We start from the raw sequence: 22,426 nt of genomic DNA on the forward strand, positions 1-22,426 counted from the left end.
CCACATGATCACATCTATGTACTGAAGTTAGCATGCTAACCAGCTAGCCCTGGCCCATCCTGGTCCAAACCTCCTGGACTAGAGAGGTAGACATCAACACATCCGGTACTCCCAAGCCCCCGGGCTGGACAGCTGAGTGCACGGCTAACTGAGCCAACTAGCTAACGACAGCTACAGCTCGCAGTAGTTATTTGTCCTGGTGATAAGTAATAGTTCGAATTGAACCTTTAAACTTTCTGACTGTCCATTAAAATCCCATTGAGATTCTGGCTTTAAGTTATGAAACATGACTGAACATGAGAAACTTTAGCTTGTGCAAACTGCCAAGTACCGTTTCCCCTTTTGGATAGAACAACTTAATACAATTTCATCTGGGCTGGATTCTTTCTTAATTTAAGATCCTCAACGTGTTATTGCACAGTTCTACAGCTATAATTTTTCCTGACATTGTAAAAAAATAAAAAGAAAAAAGAAAAAAAGGCCAGCAGTAAAACATAGCATGTAACTCCAGAGCGCTGCACTAACACCAGGAAGCCATAACCACAAACACCGCGGACTGAAGAAAACATAAATCATGCGTGTATAACAACTGTCTGAGCCCTATTCAGGCATGAGTGAAGGATGGCACCGTGCAGAGGCTGCTGGGCCGTGCAATGCCACGCTGATTATTTTCCGAAGCCAGGGAAATAAAACTGTCAGACTGCATGAGTCATAATTAATCGTAATTAATGGGACCAGTTTTGTTCTAATCATGGCGTAAATCGCAGAGCCCATTTCTGGTAAAAAAAATGTCACTGTTGACATTTTGTAATAGATGGCTCCTCTGAATTAACAGTTCAGGCATTTAATCATCTATGTAAATGGGAAGCGTTACTCGGAAGTGATTAAAATGAGGGAAATCTTCTACGAGCAACTATAACAATTACACAACTAATGGACTTCCTGCTATGTTGTAAAAGTTTAGATTAAGCAGCTCTGAGCTGGAATTAAAAAAAAAAGTCTGACGGGGAGAAAATATCGTGTCGTTTCTACATTTGTAAACACATTTAGAAATTGCTCAGTCAATAACATACACAGTGAGCTACCAATTACACACTTTATGAAATTTATTCCATTGGTAGTAATGTACAAGAATTATAAAGCTAGTTTTGCTTTACATCTTACTGATTTATACTGCTGTACATATCTGCCATCAAATACAGGCTTTGACCGTGTTCACAAATACACCAGAGGCTTAAATACAACACAGTGAACAAAAACTCAAATGGGGGGAAATGACAATGTAAATGGACAAATCCTCGCTGGCTGCACTCTGTATACATGTAAAATAAAAAAAGAGACTAAAAAAAGATACAATAACTAAGATCTACACATTTCAAAGGGCCTGAATATCATCAGATATCACCTCCAACATCTGATTGACATGTACAGAAAGATGTTTTCAGATGATCACACACGTGCGACAGCTTTCAGTTCAGCTCCACTTGTGTGAGATGTAACGTGTCATATTTAACACGACAACAAAAATGCTTAATCTTCGGAATAGAGCAGAGTAAACAAAAATGTGAAAAAACGAGGGGAAAAAAAAAGAGCATATTAGACATCATTCACCCTCTCTCACACTCACAGAAAACAAGCATTCTGACAGATCTTTCCTGATAGAGACTTGAGTATATTAAAACACCTGTTGACCGCCGACAGGGTGCCGACTTTCTCCCCGTCCTCTCACACGCTCGCAGCTGCCCTACGTGGACTCTGTGCACGGCCGGACTCACTCCTTCCTGCGCTTCTTGTCGTGGTAGTCGTCCTTTGAGCGGCCGCTGGTGGAGGGCCTCTTGGAGCCGCCGTGCTGCTTGGCCTCCTCCAAGAACTTGTCCAGACCAAAAGGATCCTCCTCAAACTGGACCGGCCCTTCCCGTCTCTGCCCGTGGTCGGCACCTGAAAACTCTTTGTCCGGAACAAACCTGAAGGTGAAGGAAAAAAAAAAAAGAGAAGGAAGGATGATTACAGTGAGCATTCCTAGTTTCTCCCACTGGTCTGAAGGTCTTTAAATTGTGTTCACTGACAATCTGTTTATTTGTTATGTTGTGCTTGTTTTTTTGTCCTTGCAGGATCATTACTATTAAAACTATAAGCTAACAGCTGGAAGGTCCGTTCTTGTTCAACACATTCTCAGAGAAGAAATATCCAGAGCATCAGGACACTGCATGGAGTCTATGTATTCTTTATGTCTCTTTACTGAAGTCAAAGATTTTCTTTTCCATGTTTTGCACAGTTTTCTAACACCCTGCAGCCAGCCAGACATTCCTAGAGGACAATGACAAGCTGGTGACTAAACATATGGGACAGGCTATGCTCGACTAGTAGACTGTGGCACTGCTGCCCCAAGGACACGAGCTCCTGCTGGGACATCATGCGCACGCTTGCCTCAAAATAAATCCAGAATGACCTCGAAATGATTCAGGCGGCTTTTATTGGTATTTTCTCTAATTATAACTGGGAAGGTTAAAACTTTTGCAGTGCCTTTAGTAGCTTGATACAACAGAAAGTCCCATTTCTCTGAGAAAAATAAGCTGCTTAATCTGGCTGATGTCTTGTGATGATTGCCGCTCAAACACAGTTGGATAACAATTTGACTGATGCAATTACACAACTCAAAATGAGTTAGGGAATAGTTCAGTGTTTGACCTCATTGTTTATTCTGTGAAATATCTGAATGGGGATGTCAACTTGTACATATTTCAACTGTCAATCTAGTACAATATATGTATAAAGTTACTGAAGATTAGGAGAAACAATGTGATCCACAGTACCTGTTGTTTTGCATGAGTGAGTCGAAGTCATCTGCGTAGGCGTCCTTCTCGATATTCTTGCTGGGCCTGTAGATGTTTGACGCCATGTCTCTGCCGCCGCGGAACGGCTGGTCGTACACGTTGTATGTGTCGTCCTCACCACCCGCGAAACCGCTATCCATACCCTGGAAAGAGAGCGTGTGAAAGGAACAGTGCCTTTTAGAAAAATGTATACATTACAATAAGGTACCAGTTTATAAAACTCTTACTTTGCTTTCCTTTTGTACTCAAGACAAACTAATTAATCGTGTGGATTATGAGACACGTGGATTTCAATAGCAAACCAGTAGAGGCTGTTCCACTTTTCACAACTTACTGGACTGGAGTGTGGATCAGAAGAGTTATACTTCCGCCCACTGACATATGCTCTTGCCACAGTCAGGTGTATCATGTGTATGACTGTGTGCCACAAAACTGTTTTTGTGTAGGTAAGCTTTAGTTCATTTTCTTGTATTTTTCTTTTTTGTTCTTGTTTTCATTTTCCTCCCTTTTCCTTCTGTTTCAGGCTCTTGCGCTGCTGTAACAAGTGGACTTCTACGGTGCGGAATCAAAATTGTATCTAATAAATGGTAAATATACTGCAAGTCTTAATTTAGAAAGCCCAGTATTCAGCTGATACATCTGTAGATAGGATATATTCAAACCTTGCTCTGGTTGAAGAGTCTCTGGTCGTACTGGGCCTCGCTGGCTGAACGTGGGTTGGGGACGCCGAGAGCGATGAGCTCACTGATGTCTCTGTCCTGGTCCCTCTGCAGCTTCGACCTGGGGCAGAAAAACAATGCAGGATATTTAGTGAGGATTCACGAGAAAAACATAATGAAGCACACGCAGCAATGACAAGAAAAGAGAAGAATTTAGTGCTGTAGCAATAAAATCAAGTCTTAAGGGAAAGTCTCACCGAGTCAGACAGTGAAATAAGATGTTGGCTGAACTTTTTATGTAACCCTGTGGGTATAACATAATGGAACAACTTAAATCATATTTCCAAAACCTACACGGATTTTGCCATTAATGCTTCACACAGGATGAAATGTGTGTGTGTAATAAAAAAAAAAAAAAAAGTTTTTTTCTTAATGAAGTTCTTGGTGACTTTGACATCTTGACTGTCCTTCAAATAAAAAACAGCCAACTCAAAGTTAAGTGAAAGGTAATTTTAAGATAACAAGGTTTCTGCTTTCTGACAGCTGGATTTGTGATTGTAATGAGCTCTCCTCTGAATTTAAATTCATTCTCTCCTCCAGAGACCCACAATTCCATCAAGTGCCAACCTGACAGTGAAAACACACACATACACACAACACACAAACTGATCTTGCATCACACATGCACAAACAGTCTGTGGATCACTGCAGACAAGGACTACTGCCTGAGTAGTGTGCTGGATCCTGCTGCGTTTGTTCAGTATTACTGCTGGCCACATGAATGATTCAGCAGTGAGCAGTGCGTGTGTGTGTGTGTGTGTGTGTGTGTGTGTATACTGAGAGGTGGATGAGTTCACATGCAGTGTGTTTAAAGTGCGTGTGCAGCACCTCTTATCAGGAGCCGCCCTGGAAATGTTCCTGTCGTGCTGTCTCTCTTTCCTTCTGTCATGGCGGATTTCGTCACGCTCCCTGGCCTCGCCGTCCTCGCCACCTGCCGCATGAGACGAGAGGAGATGAATGGAAGAGAAGGGAAGAAACAAAAAGGGACATTTATTAGAAGAAATAAAACCAACACGAGAAGAGGAATGGAAGACAGATGATGTGAAATGGTGCAAAGGTGAAAAGAAACATGGGGATGGAGAGGGAAAGAGGTGGGTTGTAGGTGATGTTAGAGATAAAAGAAACAAAATATATGGTGTTGGAAGGGGAGAAATGTGGAGCAGGAGACTGACGGTCAGTAAAACTGCACAACAGAAACACATCCGACAGATTTTTGGATCAGTTTTTTCATGCTGATTCGATGTGATGTATCTAAACGGTCATTCAGAACCTATGTACAACAACAAGACATGCAACATTGATTTTTCTACTCGAAATATATGTAAATTATCAGTCGGGAAGCAGACACATCATTTCACAGCTTACTGGTCCTGTCAACGCTGGCAGGGTGAAAAATGTTGTCATCACTTATGCCACTCACGCTCCAGATTAGGAACTGGCAAAGAACTGACGACAGACTCTGCTGCACACACGAACAGCAACACACAGAAACCGATAAAATAATCCTTATCTTCAGGCCTCACCTTTATCCCCGTGACTCTTGATCCCTGCCCTGCGGTCTCGAGCCATTTGGGCCAGCTCCCTCAGCTTCTCCTCCTTTTTTTCCTTCTCCTTCTGGGCCATCTTCTTCTCTACCTGTGCTCTCATCTCCACCGCCTCTCTGGCCTATGGAAACAATCAGCATTTCAGTATGGAATTTAAATTAAAAAAAAAAAGGTTCATATTTTAGCCAATGAACAATGGTTGCGTACCTTTCTATCGGCAATGTAGAGCGCCTCAGCCAGCTTGGCAAAGTTTTCGTTGATGTGAACTGTTTGCAGGCCCCTTCCATCAGCGGCCAATCGTTTATCAAGAGGAATGGTGTAACCCTGAAAGATATGAAGCGCATCGAGAGAGAGAAATGAGCAGAGTAGCGATAAAGGCAATGAAATTAGCAGAATTACCATGACAACCGGTGTCCTTAAATTCAAATATTTAGACAACGTTTTCAAAAAAACACATAAGCCGGCATGACTTACTCACAATATGTGTGAAATTTGGACACATAAAAGCCAAGTGCTCCAGTTGCTTCTGGTGTCACATTACCTTAGCGTTTTTCCAGTTGGAGATGCACGGAGGAATCTTCCACTCCTGCTGTTCCTTCACTGTCATCTACGACAAAAGGGAGAAACTCTGTCACACATAATATTTTTTGGACAATGCAAGTACCGTCACCTTGATTTTTTCAGCGTAGCGTGAAAGCACTGAAAACCCTGTGTACCTTTCTGCTTGGGGAATGCATGACAGGAGCGGGGGGAGATGGAGGTCCTCGAGGAATCTTCTTGTTGATCCTGAAACATACGATCAAAAGATGTTGAGTCATTACAGACTGAGGGGGCAGAGTAAGGCAGTAATGAAAGGAAACTGTCAAGTCTCATTTGACATTTTGGTCAAAATGACGTCTTTAAAAGCAAAGTTCTTTAATAATGGAGGAGCCAACTTGAGATTTCTTAATATATCAGTGGAAAATGGGCGATTAAGACGAGAGTTATTGATTAAGATTTGCAAGGAAACTTTACATGAGAGAGAACTTTAAATTAACAAGTAATGATCCACTTTCTATCAAAAACTTCCAAATGATTTTAAATTTTTTATGCTTCTTTTAAATCCTTCTGCTTCATAGTCCTTCATTTCCTTTGGATATTAACTTGATACTCAATGTCGATTAGCGAACTACAGCAGTCATCATCACAGACAAACACAAATGAAATGCATCAAGACAACATGTGAATAATATAATGCTGGTTTTATTATTATTTTAATTTGGGGCTTTTAGCCTTTCACTTCTGGTTGAGGTACCTGTACTCCTACATTTTGGAGGCAATTATTGTACTTTTTATGGACTATATTGATTTGATAACTTGCGTAATTTTGCAGATCACATGCTGCCCTGTTTAAACTAAATCAGCCCAGCTTTAACAGACGGCTTAAAGTGACAGTGTTGGACATCTTTACTTACTTGAATCGTGGAGGTTCCATCGGATCTTTCTGCATTTCCACCATGCGGATCACCCTCTGTTTGGCCCCTGAGTTAAAAGCCACTCCCTGCTGGGACGGGGTGTATCTTGAGGAGAGACAAAGAGTGTCACCATGAATAAAACATTTTCCTTTACATGCGTACATAAATATGAGCCTTGAGATTGATAATCACTGTGTACTTAAGTGTGTCAGAACATGGGATCCCTCTCATCACTCCCTTAAACCCCGCATGATGTCAATGTAGCATCATATGAGCTCACAGTCTTAAAAACAATCCTCCTCTCCCTGCAGACCTTCTGTGTACTTCAGTGGTTTAAAAACTTAATACATACCTGATGTACTGTGCAGGAGCTTGTTTGTCTGCAGCTCTCACAGGCATGGCAGCAGCGATCTTTTGAGACACCTGTTTATCCAGGGCAGCTCGGGTCTTCTCCGTCAGCTACAGAGGACATATGTTTAAATGCAGACCGATTAGCAACTTCTCCTTCTTTTAACTCTGTTTACATTAAGGCAAAATATCATAAAATCGTATGTTTTATAGTTATTAGAGAGACTAAATGATTTAACACTTTCACTCTACAGTATGGCCGAGTCCAAACGCATGTAGGTATTCTTAAAAACTGGAAGTTCTATTACTTTCTACAGTTTACATGTGACACAAAATATTTTTGATTACATAATAACATTTTCACAGTGAGTTGACAAGTTGACAAGTTGTAAAACAGTAACTGTTCATCTTGGGTACATGGTGTATATAGTGTCACTTCCCCCAAACATACACACTGCTGCATGGCTTACCTCTTGTACCGACTCCTCATCAGGCCTCTGCAGTTCTGGAGCATCTTCATTCAGAACTTCCTTTGGAAGAAGGTCTGTGTACTTGCTGAAGACCACCTGCAACAAGGCAAGAAGAAATGGTTGGAAATAAGGACCTAATGAAACAGACTATAATTAAAAGTCGTGTTTATATGTATCATCTTAAGACATGTCAGTCCTTTTTGACTTGAATCTTTAGACATAAGTAGATCAGTTTTTTAATTTAATTTAACTGTGATGAAAGTCATTTTCTCACAAACCTTATCCTTGCCCTGTCCTTGTCTGGCGATGGCGTCATATTTGATCTTTCCTTCTGCGTCCACCTGCACCGCCAGGGCATTGTTTGTCCTTCTCTTCCGACCCATCTCCAGAGGAAACTGGGCAACATGGATCTCTGGGAAAGCGCCTCCATCTCCAAAATCCTACAGAGACACAGATTTCACAGCAAACATGTGAACATCAACTTAATGTTCACTGGTCTCCATAGCTCTGTGGCAGTTAGCTATACTATAAAGTGTGAGACAATATAAAACAACCAAGCTTTTTAAAATTATTTCTAAAGTATATAAAGTGATTTACCTCCAGTGAGCGAGGCACCCAGCCTTTCCTGTGTCCATAAGGAGGGGGCTCTCTGCGGGACGACACCAAGGCGGTCGAGTAGGACTTCTGGGCCCGGAGCCTCTCCTCTGCCTCCAGCTGGTCCTGAGACAGCTGGGTCGGCGCCGGTAAAAAGCTGGACAAACACACAAAGCACAGGTTTGAGCCTCATTGTTGTGTACAACTCAGTTGCTCTAAGCCCCAGTTAGCATTAGCCTAACGCTAACCAGTCCGAGTGACGTTATCTTTACGCAACCGCGTTGTTTGTAAGTCCTAAAAGCTGCTAGTCAGCTAGCTAGCAGTCAGCCGTCTCGTTGTTAACATTTACAACCACCATATTCAAGCTTCTAGCCGACATACCACTAAAAAACAACTGTCGAACATGTGTTGTGGTCGTGGCTGCGTGCTGCTAATCAAGCTAACGGCAGGCGTTTCGTGTTTTCAGCTAGCTAGCATTAGCTGGTGCCGTTAGCTTTTATAAAACGTATGAAAACGATAGCAGACAGACCAAAAGCACCGATGTGGAAAATTAATGGCGGTCTATATATTCTAGAAAATGACACGGAAACGACATATGACACAGTTACGTGGGTTTAAAGCACAGAAAGGCCTGGTGGCGATACTCACCTCGTCAAAGACATTTTCCCCTTCCTTAGCAGTGAACTGAGCATGCGCAGACTGCGCGTTGCTGGAGAGCAGAGGACAGACGTTGTTCTGCGTTTCCTGTTTGTTTAACACTTGAAAGATCCAAAGTGCTGCACGATTTTAACTGTTTAAGATTCATATGTGTTGGGATTTGAAATTATGATTTGGTAGTGCAACATATTTAATACTGATTAGTTCAATTACAGAGAAAATAATTCAATAAATTAAACCATAAATTAGGGGTGTGATGTCAGGAACACCATCTGGGAAAATATTGTAATGTGCACTAATGTGTAAAGTGTTTCTCGTAATGTACTTGAATCACTTAAAAAAACAGGAAAATGCAGCTGTTTTATACAGAGAAAGTTTCAGCCACTCCTGACAAGTTTACACGTAGTTTGAATTCCTCTGCATGTCGTTTGTCTCTCCAGAGTGATGGATCTCATTGAGGAGGAACAGCCGAGGAGTCTGGTGATGGCAAACAGAGCGACAGGAGTGCAAGTAAGAAACGTATGCCAATCTTTGCTCACACACACACTCTCAGTAAATATTGTATCATAATCCACTCATAATTTATTCATAAGCCATTTCAAGTGTTTTTTCATCGTGAGTTGCAAGCAAAACTCTTTCACAGGAATTTTGAGTTTTGACCCTTCAAGCTTGCTGCAGTGACTCAGTTTATAATGAGAGTAAGTCAACGTGTAAAGTCAGCAGTTGAAAGTTTGATTACAGAGCATATTAAATACCGTACATGCCTGTAAATGTATGCACCCATCATTTTATGTCAATGGGAAGTCACATTATCTGTTAGCATCAAACTAACAGGCTAAGGACAACAACTTGTGGGTTAAAAAAACACAGTGTTTGCAATTCAGGTTCTTACTTATATTTCGGACACACTGAAACATTTTAAATGCTGTTTTACTGAACTAAACAGCATGTAGGAGGGGAGAAGTAATGTTGTGTGCAGCGCTGGCTGCAGGGGATCTGTCTACCAATATATCAAACACTTTTCAGCTTTTAGATTTAAGGTGTTTCCTCAGATCATACATGCTGCCTTGGTCAACTTTGAATTTTGCATTGCAAATGTTGCATTGAGTGTTTACCTGACTCACTGTAACTTGCTGCAGGGATGACGTCTCACTGTCTGTCTGTATGTATGCACTCTCAGGCACCAAAACTTGGCAATGATTGATTTAGTGTGAATTGGTACCAGGTAGCACCAATGTAATCCGACTGGTACAGTTAAAAGTAGCCAACCTTGACTCTCAGCGTGACTGATCAGCACTCGGTGGATTACACTCTTCCACACCAGCGTTACTGCTATCGTTTAAACATTGCTGTTTTGTTTTGGTACCATGAACCGATTCTGCCGGCATCTCTGAGTAATGAGGCAGCAAAAGCAGGAAGGACAGTCAACATTATCCTGTGTAAAATGGCCAGAGGGAAATCCTCAAGCTGCTCCAGTCTCAGTTGCCAGTAAGGCATATAAACGATTCACTCGAGACTACTAAACAGAGGGAGAGCATAAAGGCTGGCAAGATGAGCTCTGCCGTGCAATAGGAGAATTATGTAACGTCGCCATGACAGACCCTGCTGTTATGATGAATGTGATGAATATCTTGACTTAGGTTCTCCTGCCATAATGATCGGCAGTAAAAGTGACATCCCTGCGGTGAATGACTGGTACTTGTTGGTTTTCCTCCTCTTTCTTTCTTTCTTTTTTCTTTCTTTCTTTCAATGCTAATGTTTTTATCTTGCCGTCATCGTATCTCCTGTGTCTCTGTTCTCTTCCCATCTTTCTTCCTTCCTCTTGCTTTCTGTTTCTCGGAGGAGGAGGTGGAGGAGGAGGAGGAGGCAGTCTGTCAGTCCCTCAGCAGAGACGTACTTTATTAATGTGACACAGGGTAAAAGGACACGTCAAAGGAGATCAATCACCAGGCTGTGGCACGGGACAAGAAAGCTTTTAATATACCCAATCATCTGGGTGCTCCTCTTTTTTTCGTCCGTGCCCGGCATTTGGCATTGAGGAGATCTATACCGTTCTGCCTGGCGCTCCCTGGGCTCGCTGCAGGGTGACAGATGGAGTGGGCATCGTTTTACTCAAACGAAATCACCCTTCTGGGAGTTTGTAAGCAATGCGTTAGGGTTTTGAGTGTCTTCTTAGGAAATGTGGGGGATTGAAACATTTGAAACGCCGGGCGTGTTATTCCTCAACGTCAGCCTCAATCAATAACTCACTGGATTCCCTGATGGGATTCTCTGATTGATGTATATAACAAAAAGTCTACAAATCAAAGATGAGAGCTAATCCTCAGCGTTTAATAGATGATACCCAACATCTTAAGGTCAGACCGTGGCATCAGGGGGAAACGTTTTCTCATCATGAGGCCACACCGACAATGGGCGGGGGCATCCACGTGCTGTGATGAGAGCCGACACGGAGGTGGCAGCGCCAACGGCTATGTTAATGCTTCCAGCAACAGAAGTGTGTGTGTGGGGGGCCGAGGGAGGCAACACATGCGCTGTCGGTACGTCAGTGTCATCACATGGCACGACTTCAGTGTCACTATAGAGCACAGAGGGACCCGAGGCAAAGAGGAGAACGGGTTTGACTGTCTGATCGACAGACACATAAGTAGCCTTCATTCATCATCAGGCATTGAGCTTTTTATTAGATATTTATTCATCAAAACGTTCTGCGGTCTAATCAGATTGTAAACAATGGCCGGGACATTTAATGAGAACTCCTGGCTCCAGGGTTAGGAATTGTTTAGGTTGCCACAAGTAAGCAGGAGATGTCCCAACTTTCTGTTAGAAATATCTGCGAATGTGATACGACACATAAGTAGAAATGTCAAAATGCAATGTACAGATGTCTACATATCAGAGGTTTGCAGAAACGTTTCCTACTATATGTTATTTTTGTTGACTGGGCTGCTACATGCACAGACACAAGAGGCCTGTCCTACTAAAAGTGTCTTCTGCATGTACCAGAGAAAGCTTGTTAGTCTGTCCCATATTCTCCCACTCAGCCTATAGCAAAATTTGTCATATGCAGCCCCGCGGTCCTGATCCCCAAACACTTGTTTGCTTTTTTCTGATGTATTGCAAATCCTGTCGTGTTACCTTTTTAAATATAGGAGAACTTTCCTGAGCCTCTCCGGGTAAAAGCAACTGCTGTGTTCACACTTTTTTTTTAAGAGCAACTGGGAATAGAGGAGAAGCTGAATGAATAACATCAGGTTACTGTTGTAGGATATTTTCCGTAATGCAAAATGACGGAACCTCTTGGGCTCCAGCACAACTGAGATCTAAAAATAAGCACTGTGTTAGTGAACCACATCACACCTGAATGTCTCCAGCGTTCACTCCTGAAAATAACCAGGGATTACATTTTACTCTTGTGATTAGTCTTACAAATTTAAACCGTACGTAATGAATTGAGCAAAAACACAAATCTGAACACCTGGTTGAATCATTCAGAGGATGCCGTGGTTAAATCTGCTCAAATTTCCGATGTTGGCCCTGTCAGGTATCAAGACAAGCGCTCCCAGCCTCCTCTCGCCCCGAAGATCCCCTTCGGACCTCTGATAGCTAAAATGAAATCTATCTTGACTTGTGAGCTGAAGATTGGGGCTTGACGTGTTCCGTCTGAGTTGATAAAACTGAACACCGGGCCTTCTCTGTAGCCGGTGGAACATGATGGGTATTCGTTCCCACTGGAGAAAGGATGATAGCATCGAGCGACTCGCGCCTCTTTCAGCCAATGAAATGGCCGCGTGGCATCAGAGATAGAAACATAAAAACATGTCCAGAGAGAGCGGATCCGAGTGGATCGCCATAAAACATCAGTGCAGGGCCGGCGTACAGAGCCAGTGGGCATTCACCACTGCACAGACAATACATGTTGTTACATCCAAATGACATGTTCAAGTATGGTGCTGATAACTGATATGACATGCAGTTAGTTCAGCTGGATTGTAAGGCCAGGTTATGTATTAATATTTACTTTTTTTGCCTACAATTCTAAATTTAATGTACATGTATTTGAAGTAGTTTATCAGAGGACACACAGTCCTGTAATCAGAAATGTTTTGCTGGCTAAGATGTCTGCTGAAGCATGCTAACCAGCTAGCATCGGCCCGTCCCTGTCTCACAGCACTGCTCTGAGCTCCCTGTTTGGACCACTAGCTGCATGGCTAACTGAGCTAACTTAGCAGCAGCTGGTGGTTACTCTGGTGAAATGCTGCCCCTCATTTGTGATGGTGTAAGGTGGCCAGTTCTTACATATTGCACCTTTTAATGTGAAAATATAGTGTAAAAATAAGTGATATTGTGTGATTACCGACAAACTCATTGCTTCACAGAGCCAGACCCAAAATAAAAAGGGTCTGGCTTGGTTACTACTCTTAGACTGGGTTGGTTCAGACACTAGTACACCCACATCTTCTGGGCATTTATCAAGCCTCCACAGCTCATGCAGTGCTCTCATGAACGATCACAGCGCTCTTTTGTTAGCTCTACCATTGTGTCACAAATCTTCATTCGAAGAAGAAACAAATGGAAATGTTCCTCTATTTTTTCCCCGCATACATCATCTCATGTTCCCTGCCCACCTCAGACTCTGCTGTTTTCCACAACAACAACAAAAAAAATCACTCAAAAGGTAAACACTGCGGCGCAGAAGGCTGCTACGAATTCATCAGCTGCTCGAGCTGTGGGAATCCAAATAAAGTTTCCCTTCCACTGCCTCTTGTAAGCGGGACTTTTGTTCTCAAAGCCGAGCTCCTCCCTGTCGGAAGTGATTCATGTCACAATTATTACCAGGTAAATACTGGGAGGAGAACGGGAAGAGGAGGGAAATAAAAAAAGGAGAGGGAGAGCAGGAGCCTCGTGGCTGCTCGTGGGGAGTGAATGAAAAATGAAAACAACTCAAAGTGGGTCAGCAGCCTGCCAGTTCCCAGTCTGGTGAATGCATGAGCACATGCACACACACATATATACGCACACTCACAGCTGCATGCATAATACCAAAGCGGATACGCAAATTGAGATACTCGAGAGGACTTTTACTGCATGAGGCACGGCGCGTTTGACAAAGTGAGGCGATGCTGTAGTGGCACTTTGCTTATTCGGTGTTGCTCTGTAGCCCTCCGCCTGATATCTCACACAGCTTTCCTTTTTTTTTACTGCGAGCTGGCCGCGATTAAACACGGCCAGGAAGATGGTTCTGAGATTAGTTTGAGTCCTGCTCACTCCTTTACCTGTCACATGTGGTTACACAGTCTGTGTCGTAGCTGTTCCCCCTCCCTGCAGCGGTGTTGATGAGGGGGGAATCGGTTTGAATTACATGGATGTGCATTCTTGTACGTCAGGCAGAACATCATGTGTGAATCCAGGAGACAGGTGTGGAGAGAGAGCTGTGATTGCTGGCTGGTGATCCCTGACTGATTAGTGTGTAATGTTCTCAACTATCTATGCACTTCTTGGTCACACTGCAAGTTTAAGTTTTTTTTTTTTTTCAATGGTTTCTAATTTCTCCTTTACCTTTACCGCTGACCTCAGCCCAGCCAGAGGCCGTGCTGTCAGGCCATCCCTCCCTGAGCGGGAGTCACTCCGGCTCAGTGCTCCTGTTTGCTAGCGCCAGGATGAAGTTCGGAGAAAGGCCCGACCAAACAAGCAGCAGCTTAGGAGGAGCTAAACAAACTGCATGGTGCCGCCAGGGGAGCCTTAAATCTGGAGAGGAGCAAGCCTGAGGTGGAGGAGGAGGAGGAGGAGGAGGAGGGTGGGGGTTGGTGATGTTGCATGACACACTCTTAGGTAAAAAAACAAAAACAAATCCCCGTCACACTTCATCTTTGTGCACCAGCATTTTGTCATTCTGATTTGGATCACTAAGCTATTTTGTGAGGAACATGCCCACATTTGTCTTATGGACATAATTAGGTCATCGGAATGGATGATTAGGTCTGCAGCAGAACGGATGATTCAGTGTTTATGACCACGTAGTTTACGCAGTGATGCAAACAGCACAAACGCATTTACACATCACATGCTCTCTGCTGCCTGCTCGAGGTTGTGAATCATGTGTCGAAACACTCCGTTTCATCTCTCACGTAATGGCTGGACGCAACGTGATCTATCAGCAGAATTGGATGCAGTGTAAATGTATTCCACTGAAATGCTGTCTTAATTGCATGGCTATTTAATTGCATGTTTCCCCTCTTTCATAAATTAAAGAGTGAGTACGTAACACAGCGGCGTGTTTATTCACCCATCGGCTTATTATATGATGAATGAACCATGTCATGTACATCAGATGCGGCGTGCTCGCCGGTTCGCGCCTTCGCCACCAGATGGCAGCACCACTCAAAGCTGGGTTGTCAGGCTTTTGCACGCACATACATTCACACACACGCAAACAAGCACACACACTTTCCAAGTGACAACAAAGGGGCCCGCAGGTGTTTCCACGACTCTGAGCTCGACTTCACTGCATCTGTTTTGCATGAGAAAGAGGCAGACATTGAAATGGTGGGATGATGCTCGAGCTTTGTAGCCGACTGTATGGTTTTTCAATCTGAGTGTGCTTGTGCACAGTTCTGTGTGAATGTCAGAGAAAGCACTGGCAGAGGGTGAGAGAGGGAGAGAGAGAGCCAGAGGCGGCCAGTCAGGGCCTCTTTACATCAGCAGGAGGGCTGTCTGAGATACTACTCCTTCTGTGTTTGGACTTTCTCCAACTTGTGCAGTGCTCATCCCATTCAGTTCGCTGGGAGGAAGGCGGACTCCCATCAGCAGTCCCATCCTCGACCTCCCAATTTGGAGTGGAAGTCATTCATTTCCTAATCAACGCAGAATTGCTTTGTCACTCGGAGAGAGCGTGTTGTCGAGGGGGCAAATGAGAGCTAATTAAAATGCCCTCGGCATGCATCAGCAGCCTTTTCACGCAATTACTCAACATGCTGCGTGTGTTCAAATAAACAAGTTGAGCGGCGTTGCTCTCTGATAAACCCCATTACATGCCGCGTTCATGTCTTTTCGCACACATGGCGCCGGGGCTCGGCGCCTTGCTGCCGTTGTGACCTTGAGAAGGGGAAGAGGAGATACAGGCGGCGCTAGCAGCAGCAGCAGCAGCGTGCAGGGCTAATCTCCAGAGCATGTCGCTCGATGAGGAGGGCTGATAGTGAGCAGCAGCGGCGGCGGCGGCGGCGTCTCCAGCAGTGGAGATACCCATCTCTCTAGATTTGAGACAGAGCCTTTTCGAAGTGAAGCTACGGATTTGAGAGGCAAGTTTAAGCGTCTGCTGTTCAGCCTCATTTTCTGCTCCATTTTCTGTTCGGCAGAGGTAACGCAATTCAGTTTGGGGCTGACAATCAGATGATCCTTCCCCCCCCGCGGGCTCCCAGGGCAGGAACAGAACTGGTAGATAGCTAACGCATCACTCAGTGCGTTAAAGCCTGTCTGGTGTTGGTTGGGTGACAATAAGCCGAATGAGGGATGTGAGTTTATGAACTTGTAGTGGTGGTTTCCTGCAGGTTACCACTGTGTGTGTCAGTGGACATGGTTGCACACACACACACACACACACACACACACACATGGCTGTATGTGGGACATATTCCTGTCACAGTTGGGGAGATGCCAGGACAGCTGCGCCCTCCAACCACTGTCTGATTGATTTGTTGGAGCAACGTTGGCCCCGGTGCTTTCATCTTTATGCATGGAGGTTCCCCGAGGCGGTCCACCCCCCCAATTTTCCACACTTCCTCTCCATCTTCATTCCTTCCGTTTACCCCCCCTCCCCACAGATGCTCCCTCAACCCTACCCTTAACTACCCCTCCACAGGCAGCCACTGTTCTGCAATGGACCCTCATTATCAGAATATGTGCAGGCGAGGTTCACCGAGGGACGGCGGCGTCCTCCACAGCGACCGGATGACATGTTTTGGTGGCGGGTGGTGCGATGGGGCCACTCCGCCTTAACTGCTTTCGACAGGTAAAGGAGACGGGAGGTAGGACGCGCAGCTGTGCCCACACGTACCTGGTAGCAGTTCAGCTGCCGTCGTCTCCTGAGGAAGAAGGGGACACAGCTGGGATGTTCAGGGTTTGTTCCACGGCGTAGAGCTGGTGTTTAATGATATAATGTTGGCACGGGCAACTCAAGGCTTTTGTGTTATCGTTAGTCGACAACCTGTACGGCAACTGATCATTTAGGAAGCTGCATATGTCAAAAAAAATGTTGACTCCTTTTAAGAATGTATTCCAACTTGTTTGAAAAGCAAGAAACACAGTGATCGCATCGTCACTTTGACACTGCAGGATCGGTTTGTTCTGTGTCCGTCACATGTTAGCTTGGCGTGCAGGCGGGTGATGTGGTGCTTAGCCTCCACAGCCACTGGACAATGTTACTCCCGGTAATTAGCTGCAACATAAAAATGAGAATTTGCCTGGTTTACTAACGTTTCACACGTTAGTTGGCGGATGTGTGTAATCCGGGGCTAACGTTAAGCTAGCTGTGGGTGGTCAGTAAATCCCTGTACATCTCCTTAAACCAAAAAAAAAATGCATCGACTTTATTTTTCTTCAGGTGTTAAATACAGAAGATGTGACGTTTAAATGTTAAATGTAACCTTTGACAAAAGTAAGATCAATGCAACTCATTACCTCTGCTGTGTAATTAGGGATGTAATTGCTTTTTTTTAATGATTAAAGGAACTTGCTGTTTGCTAATTAACGTGTCACATCTCATTTGTTTATCATACGTACAAACTTTAAAATGTAAATATGACATCAGCCGTTTTATGCTAGCCATGAAATAATGTGGAAGACGATAAAACTTGTGTTTGTTTTAGTTTATGTACAGAATATGTACATATATGTAATATATGTTTTGAGTTTTAGCTTAAAGGTGCAATAGGTATGAACTGTCCAGCCACTGATACTCAGAACAAATAGGTGTCAGCGTATCACCAGAGTATGATGCTGCTAACTTCGCTCCAGCTTGTTAGCTCAGTTAGCTAGTGATCCGGACTGGCAGCTTCAACTTGCTCAGTCCTCCTGGATCCACACACTTCATATATTTTATTTAATTTGGATCAGATATTCTGTCCATCCTGGGAGAGCGATCCGTCCTCTGTGGCTCCTGCTGAGCTTTCTTCCATCTTTTTTTTTTTTTTTTTTTTTTTAATCTTTGGACAGAACCAGGCTAGCTTTTTCCCCACTGATTCCAGTGTTTATTCCAAGCTAACGGCTCCAGACACATATTTATCTTACAAACACGAGCGTGGCATCGATCGTCTCATCTAATACTTTGCCAAGAAAGCGTGCATGTGTGTATTTTACCAAAAATATCAAACTGTTTAAAATAGTCTTAATCTTATAGCATGATGAAGATGATGTTTTTTCCCTCTATATTTTGTGCATTCTGTCAAAGGTATTAAATTACAAATGGAGCAGGACCAGGCACATCGGGCGGTGGGGGTGGATAGTCATTTACATCTCGGAGGCAGTGAAGGGTAGCGAACCCAAATGGAACTGCCACCACTGTCTCCCCCTTGGTTTTATCGGGCTCTCTCTGAATTAGCGCTGTATAAAAGCAAACCGTAATATGGATTTTGCAAGGCCTTCCCACATAAAGATAGAGCTCGAGCTCCACCACTGGAGGCCAAGGCACGAGGAGGAGGAGGAGGAGGGTGGGGGGATACTGTGGAAGATCACAGGGCGAGCATTTCATCGTGCCGGCCCGAACCGTGAATCAGCCATGCATGACAGAAAAATACAAGGCATGAAATTAGCTACAGCTCCCCTCCTCTGTGATCTGTCTCCCAAGACATCAGTTGCTCCCCTGCTGTATTTTTTTTTTTTTTGCTATACTTTCATTCCATTACAGATAAACTGGCAGAAAAATGCAGATTAGATTTATTATTAGAGGGGGTCAGCGCAGCAGAGTGGTGTGGAGAGTCACGTCCAGCGCAATTCTCTGACATAATTTGCCGCCACATCAGATCGAAAAAAAAAAAATGTAAGTAATAGAGTCGCGTGTGATGCATTTCAAATGAGTACACATATTTTTAAAGCTGGCAGTAGCCGAGAGGTGTTCCTTTCAATTATTTAAAGACGAGGCTGTTTTAAGTTTTAAAATTGTTTATGGGAAGGGGTGTGAAAAAAATAAAATAAAATAAAAAAAAATGCTGCAGCAACGACGCCTTAAAAATGTCTGCGTTTTATGTCCCGGCTGATCTACAGCCCTCACAAATAACTGCATCAAAATCACACAAACTGTGGACTTGGAAAACTGAAGGGTGTACACAAGTATAAAATGAGAAATACACCAGATTTTCACATCCTTTGGCTAGTCGATGATAGAAATGAAGCACAGCATGTGTAGTAATCATGATGGCGTCTTTATGAAAGCGTTCAAGGACGTCGCCTCTGTTGGAGCTTCTGCTGGGTTTTTTTTTTTTTTTCCCCGAGATCAGCGTACATCATTACACCCACCACTTCATGTTCTCATGTGATGGACCTACACTCGTCCTTGTAACAATCTCGAAACCACAAAAAAAAACAAAACATGTCAATTGCGAGTGCCGTTGGGAGGAAGGAGTCACTCGACATTGACTCGATTGACCCTGCTCTCCCGCCGGATTGAAGTGTTTTTTGCCTGAGTGAACAGTGTTTCAAGGTTACGGAGAGAGAGAGAGAGAGAGATGCAGTCAAACGTAATGGCAGCCTGTAATGAGTGTTTTCCTGTGGGATGGACGGTGACTTTGTGGATGGCAGGTGATTCGAGGCCTGAGGGAGAAAAGGATTAGAGACCGTCCTGCCATCTTTCGAGTTCAGGCTAATTTAAAGTGATAAAAAGTGCACGCTCGGTGTCACTTACACCTCCGTCGCATTTGTTCTGCTTTTGTCTCTCCCGTTTCCATCACGTCTCCCGTGTGATCGCACCTGTCTTTGTTGTTTTCATTCTTTCTTTTAACGCCTCTGGAAAAAAAAAACAACAACTGAGATATCTGTTATATCCTCGTGCATACTATTTTCCTTTATTACATTCAGTTTTCTGCTCCTTCTGTGATCCGTGTGACGTGTCATGTGCAGATGAAGACCTTGTCATCAGCTCTGGCATTAAACCCTGAGATGGTGTAAGATGGCTTTACAATACTAGATAGAAAGCCGGAGAAATGCGTGAAGAAGTAAAGACGACTCAACTGGACTGTGTACACATGCTTACTGCATCCAGGCACATGATAGATACGTGTCTTTAGATTTAATAAAAGCCCGCTCATGTGCAGAATATCTTCTCATATGGCCATATATATATAACATTGTTGCGCAACATGCCACTGAAACGGTATACGAGCTTTTCTTTGAGCTCGGATCCTCACATTGTCCGCCTGCATTGACAGAAATGACACGGTCGCCCCTCCGTGTGTGTGTGCGAGGCGTGTTGTGCCAGTAAATGGAACAGAATAAGAGTCACTGGTTTTTAAAGCGTCGTGGCAGAAGTAATTGATAAATCACGGCGCGGTGCGATGTGGACACTTCATTGGGGCCGCGCGCTCGCCGACTACACCCCGCCGTACTGCCGAAGCAACGAGTGCCATCGCCGGCTCCTCGTCGTAATTAATGTCACCACAGGAAAAAGAAAAGGCGTGAGGGTGTGAGAGGAAGATAGAGGCGGAAATAAGCAGCTAGCAAAACCTCGCAGGACGACATAATTCACGGTTGGACTTGACTATGAGATAATGGTGGTAATACAAGTAAGGAGGGCTGTCTTAAGAGGAATCCTATAATTTGGTGTGCTTTTCGGACTGTGTGGCTACATGTCATCCAAACCCAACTAGTTACTCATTAACGTGTTTCAGACCTGAGGGCTCAGCGGAGCAGGCTGCACAGTCGACACTGATGTATTATTTCACGAAGCTGTTGGAGTTTATGTGTTACCTGTGCATCCGTCAGACGAGGAGAGCGACATTAGTATTCCTTCAGAGTCATGTGACGCATTCGAGCTCAATATTCATTCTCCTCTCAGCTGTTTTCGGTCCCAACAGGCTCCTGAAAACTTTCTTCTCATTAGCTGCTAAATGCTCCAATATGTTCACTGGCTGGGTGCTGATGTGAGTGTCTGCTGTGTGGTGGTTAGGAAAAGGTGGTGTTATTGTGGATTGATGGAGCTTCTTTTTAAGCTTTTTTAAGAGAACATCTGTCTGTCAGTTTGTCACACAACCTCTGTCAACTGTTAATATGCAGACCAAACTTTACATGTGTGCAGCAGGTTTTGGTCTCTGTCGCTAACTTCCCCGTTCATGACGACTTGACAGGGGGACATTTTTACATGAATTGCTCTTTTAAATCATATTAAGGCTTAAATTAACGGCCTTATCTCAGCTAATTTGTGTACCAGAACTCGATCTCTCCGCTGTGTTTGGTGCCTTTTAGATAATGTTTAATGAAAATATCTGACAAATAGTTTACTGTGCAGTTAATTGTAGGAACAGACCGGAGCGGAGGAACAGATTATGGTCTTTCGGACTAACGAGAAACCCTGATAATTGGCAGACAGCTGTGGGCGGAGCCTGGAGCTTCAGGAGGAATAAACACCCGGAGTTCAGGAGAACCCAGAGTTTAGTTTAGAAACTTTTTTGGATTTAAAAGTAACTTTATCTCCAGTCTCACTTTCTCAACCTCAGCTGAGTTCAGAGCTGCAGAAATCCAGCCAGGTCCTGTACCGCCCACCTTCAGCTTCACAGCGGCTCCGTGGAAACTGGAACTTTTCTTTTATTGAGTATCCAGATTATTTAAAGAATCATCGGCTGAACAGCAACAAAAGTACAGGGGTGACTCATGAAGGGCAAGAAATGAATCAATAATAATAATTGAAATAATAGTTATAAATCTGCTCCTGGCAGACACCTCGGTCCTCTACGTGCCCTGGGAATCTACATGTATCTGTGTGTAAAGTCTCAGACATCGCATCAGATATGTTGTATTGTCAGATGTACCATTGAATTGCACAGTATCAAACAGGGAGAAGGTTTTTCATTGTGATCAAATAAAAGTGACTTCTGCGTATTGCAAGTCTATTCCGCAAGTGAAATGTTTACATGCATTCCTGACATCCGTCCCTGACACTGTGGGTTTCTGAATACTCCATCATGTTTTGCTCTCATTTTCTCGGCGTGCTTTGCCCCGGTCAGCCTTGGAAAATGGAAGATGAAGCAGAAGTGGCTGTATAAATTACAGGCCTCCGGGTGAAAAGAGAAGACAAGATGAGAGAGCAGGAGAAGAGACAGGAAGCAGATGCGGGGCGAGACGGTGGCTGTCTGACAGAGCGTGGTGAGACACAATAAACAGCATTGTGTGTTTATCTAATCAGACCTGGAGTTCTAATGATGAACACCAACACATGGGAGTTGTCGCTCTGTCAAACAAATGAGACTCTAGTTTGGTTTCTGAAAACGATATTAGTTTAGTGTTAACAGCTATCTCGCGCTCTTTTTCTCACGACACCAATGACGAGTTGATTGATTTGTGATACAGTACGACTAATGGACGTCTGCATATGAACAACAACAACAAAAAAAGGTGCACAGAGCTAATTAAAAGTCCAAAAAGTATGTTGATGAACCGTCGCGCAAATCTGCTAAGAGTAATTTGTCCCCCGAAGCGATCACATGTGATTTTCTTTTGCTCCGGGGCAGAGTTAAACCTCCACCTGTCTCAGCCCACAGTGTTAATCTGCAGCAGCTATATATCCAATCCACTTTTCGTGTTTCCCCTCCCCGCCTCAACGTG

The 22,426-nt window shown here is 43.9% G+C and overlaps 1 protein-coding gene and 1 long non-coding RNA gene across 4 annotated transcripts in view; one reads left to right on the forward strand and one right to left on the reverse strand.

The window, feature by feature from the left end:
• Nucleotides 1-1,082: 1,082 nt before the first annotated feature.
• On the reverse strand, nt 1,083-8,746 carry snw1 (SNW domain containing 1). The gene is made up of 14 exons (XM_037086692.1): nt 8,612-8,746; nt 7,967-8,120; nt 7,648-7,809; nt 7,370-7,465; nt 6,904-7,010; nt 6,552-6,656; nt 5,814-5,883; nt 5,639-5,704; nt 5,305-5,421; nt 5,077-5,218; nt 4,382-4,484; nt 3,497-3,614; nt 2,814-2,977; nt 1,083-1,964 (listed from the first exon to the last, which is right to left on the reverse strand). Exons 1-14 carry the CDS (start codon nt 8,653-8,655, stop codon nt 1,772-1,774), a joined length of 1,641 nt encoding a protein of 546 aa, XP_036942587.1. The 5' UTR covers nt 8,656-8,746; the 3' UTR covers nt 1,083-1,771.
• LOC119012666 overlaps nt 8,007-22,426 on the forward strand; it is a 28,078-nt gene continuing 13,658 nt past the window's right edge. The window contains exons 1-3 of one of the 3 annotated variants that reach the window (XR_005072556.1): nt 8,007-8,143; nt 9,061-9,130; nt 14,198-14,825. This is a non-coding gene — a long non-coding RNA (uncharacterized LOC119012666). Of the gene's footprint in view, nt 8,144-9,060; nt 9,140-14,197; nt 14,826-22,426 lie in introns of those variants that run through there. The other 2 variants (XR_005072555.1, XR_005072554.1) reach the window with 2 other exon arrangements.

This window comes from Acanthopagrus latus, chromosome 22, assembly GCF_904848185.1.
Source record: "Acanthopagrus latus isolate v.2019 chromosome 22, fAcaLat1.1, whole genome shotgun sequence".
Lineage (NCBI taxonomy): Eukaryota > Metazoa > Chordata > Actinopteri > Spariformes > Sparidae > Acanthopagrus > Acanthopagrus latus.

Coding starts and splice junctions, on each gene's coding strand:
- snw1 (XM_037086692.1), bottom strand. CDS start 8,655: ATGCTCAGTTCACTGCTAAGGAAGGGGAAAATGTCTTTGACGAG. Junction 7,810..7,966: donor GGGTGCCTCGCTCACTGGAG/GTAAATCACTTT, acceptor GTGTCTCTGTAG/GATTTTGGAGATGGAGGCGC. Junction 7,466..7,647: donor AAGGACAGGGCAAGGATAAG/GTTTGTGAGAAA, acceptor GCCTTGTTGCAG/GTGGTCTTCAGCAAGTACAC.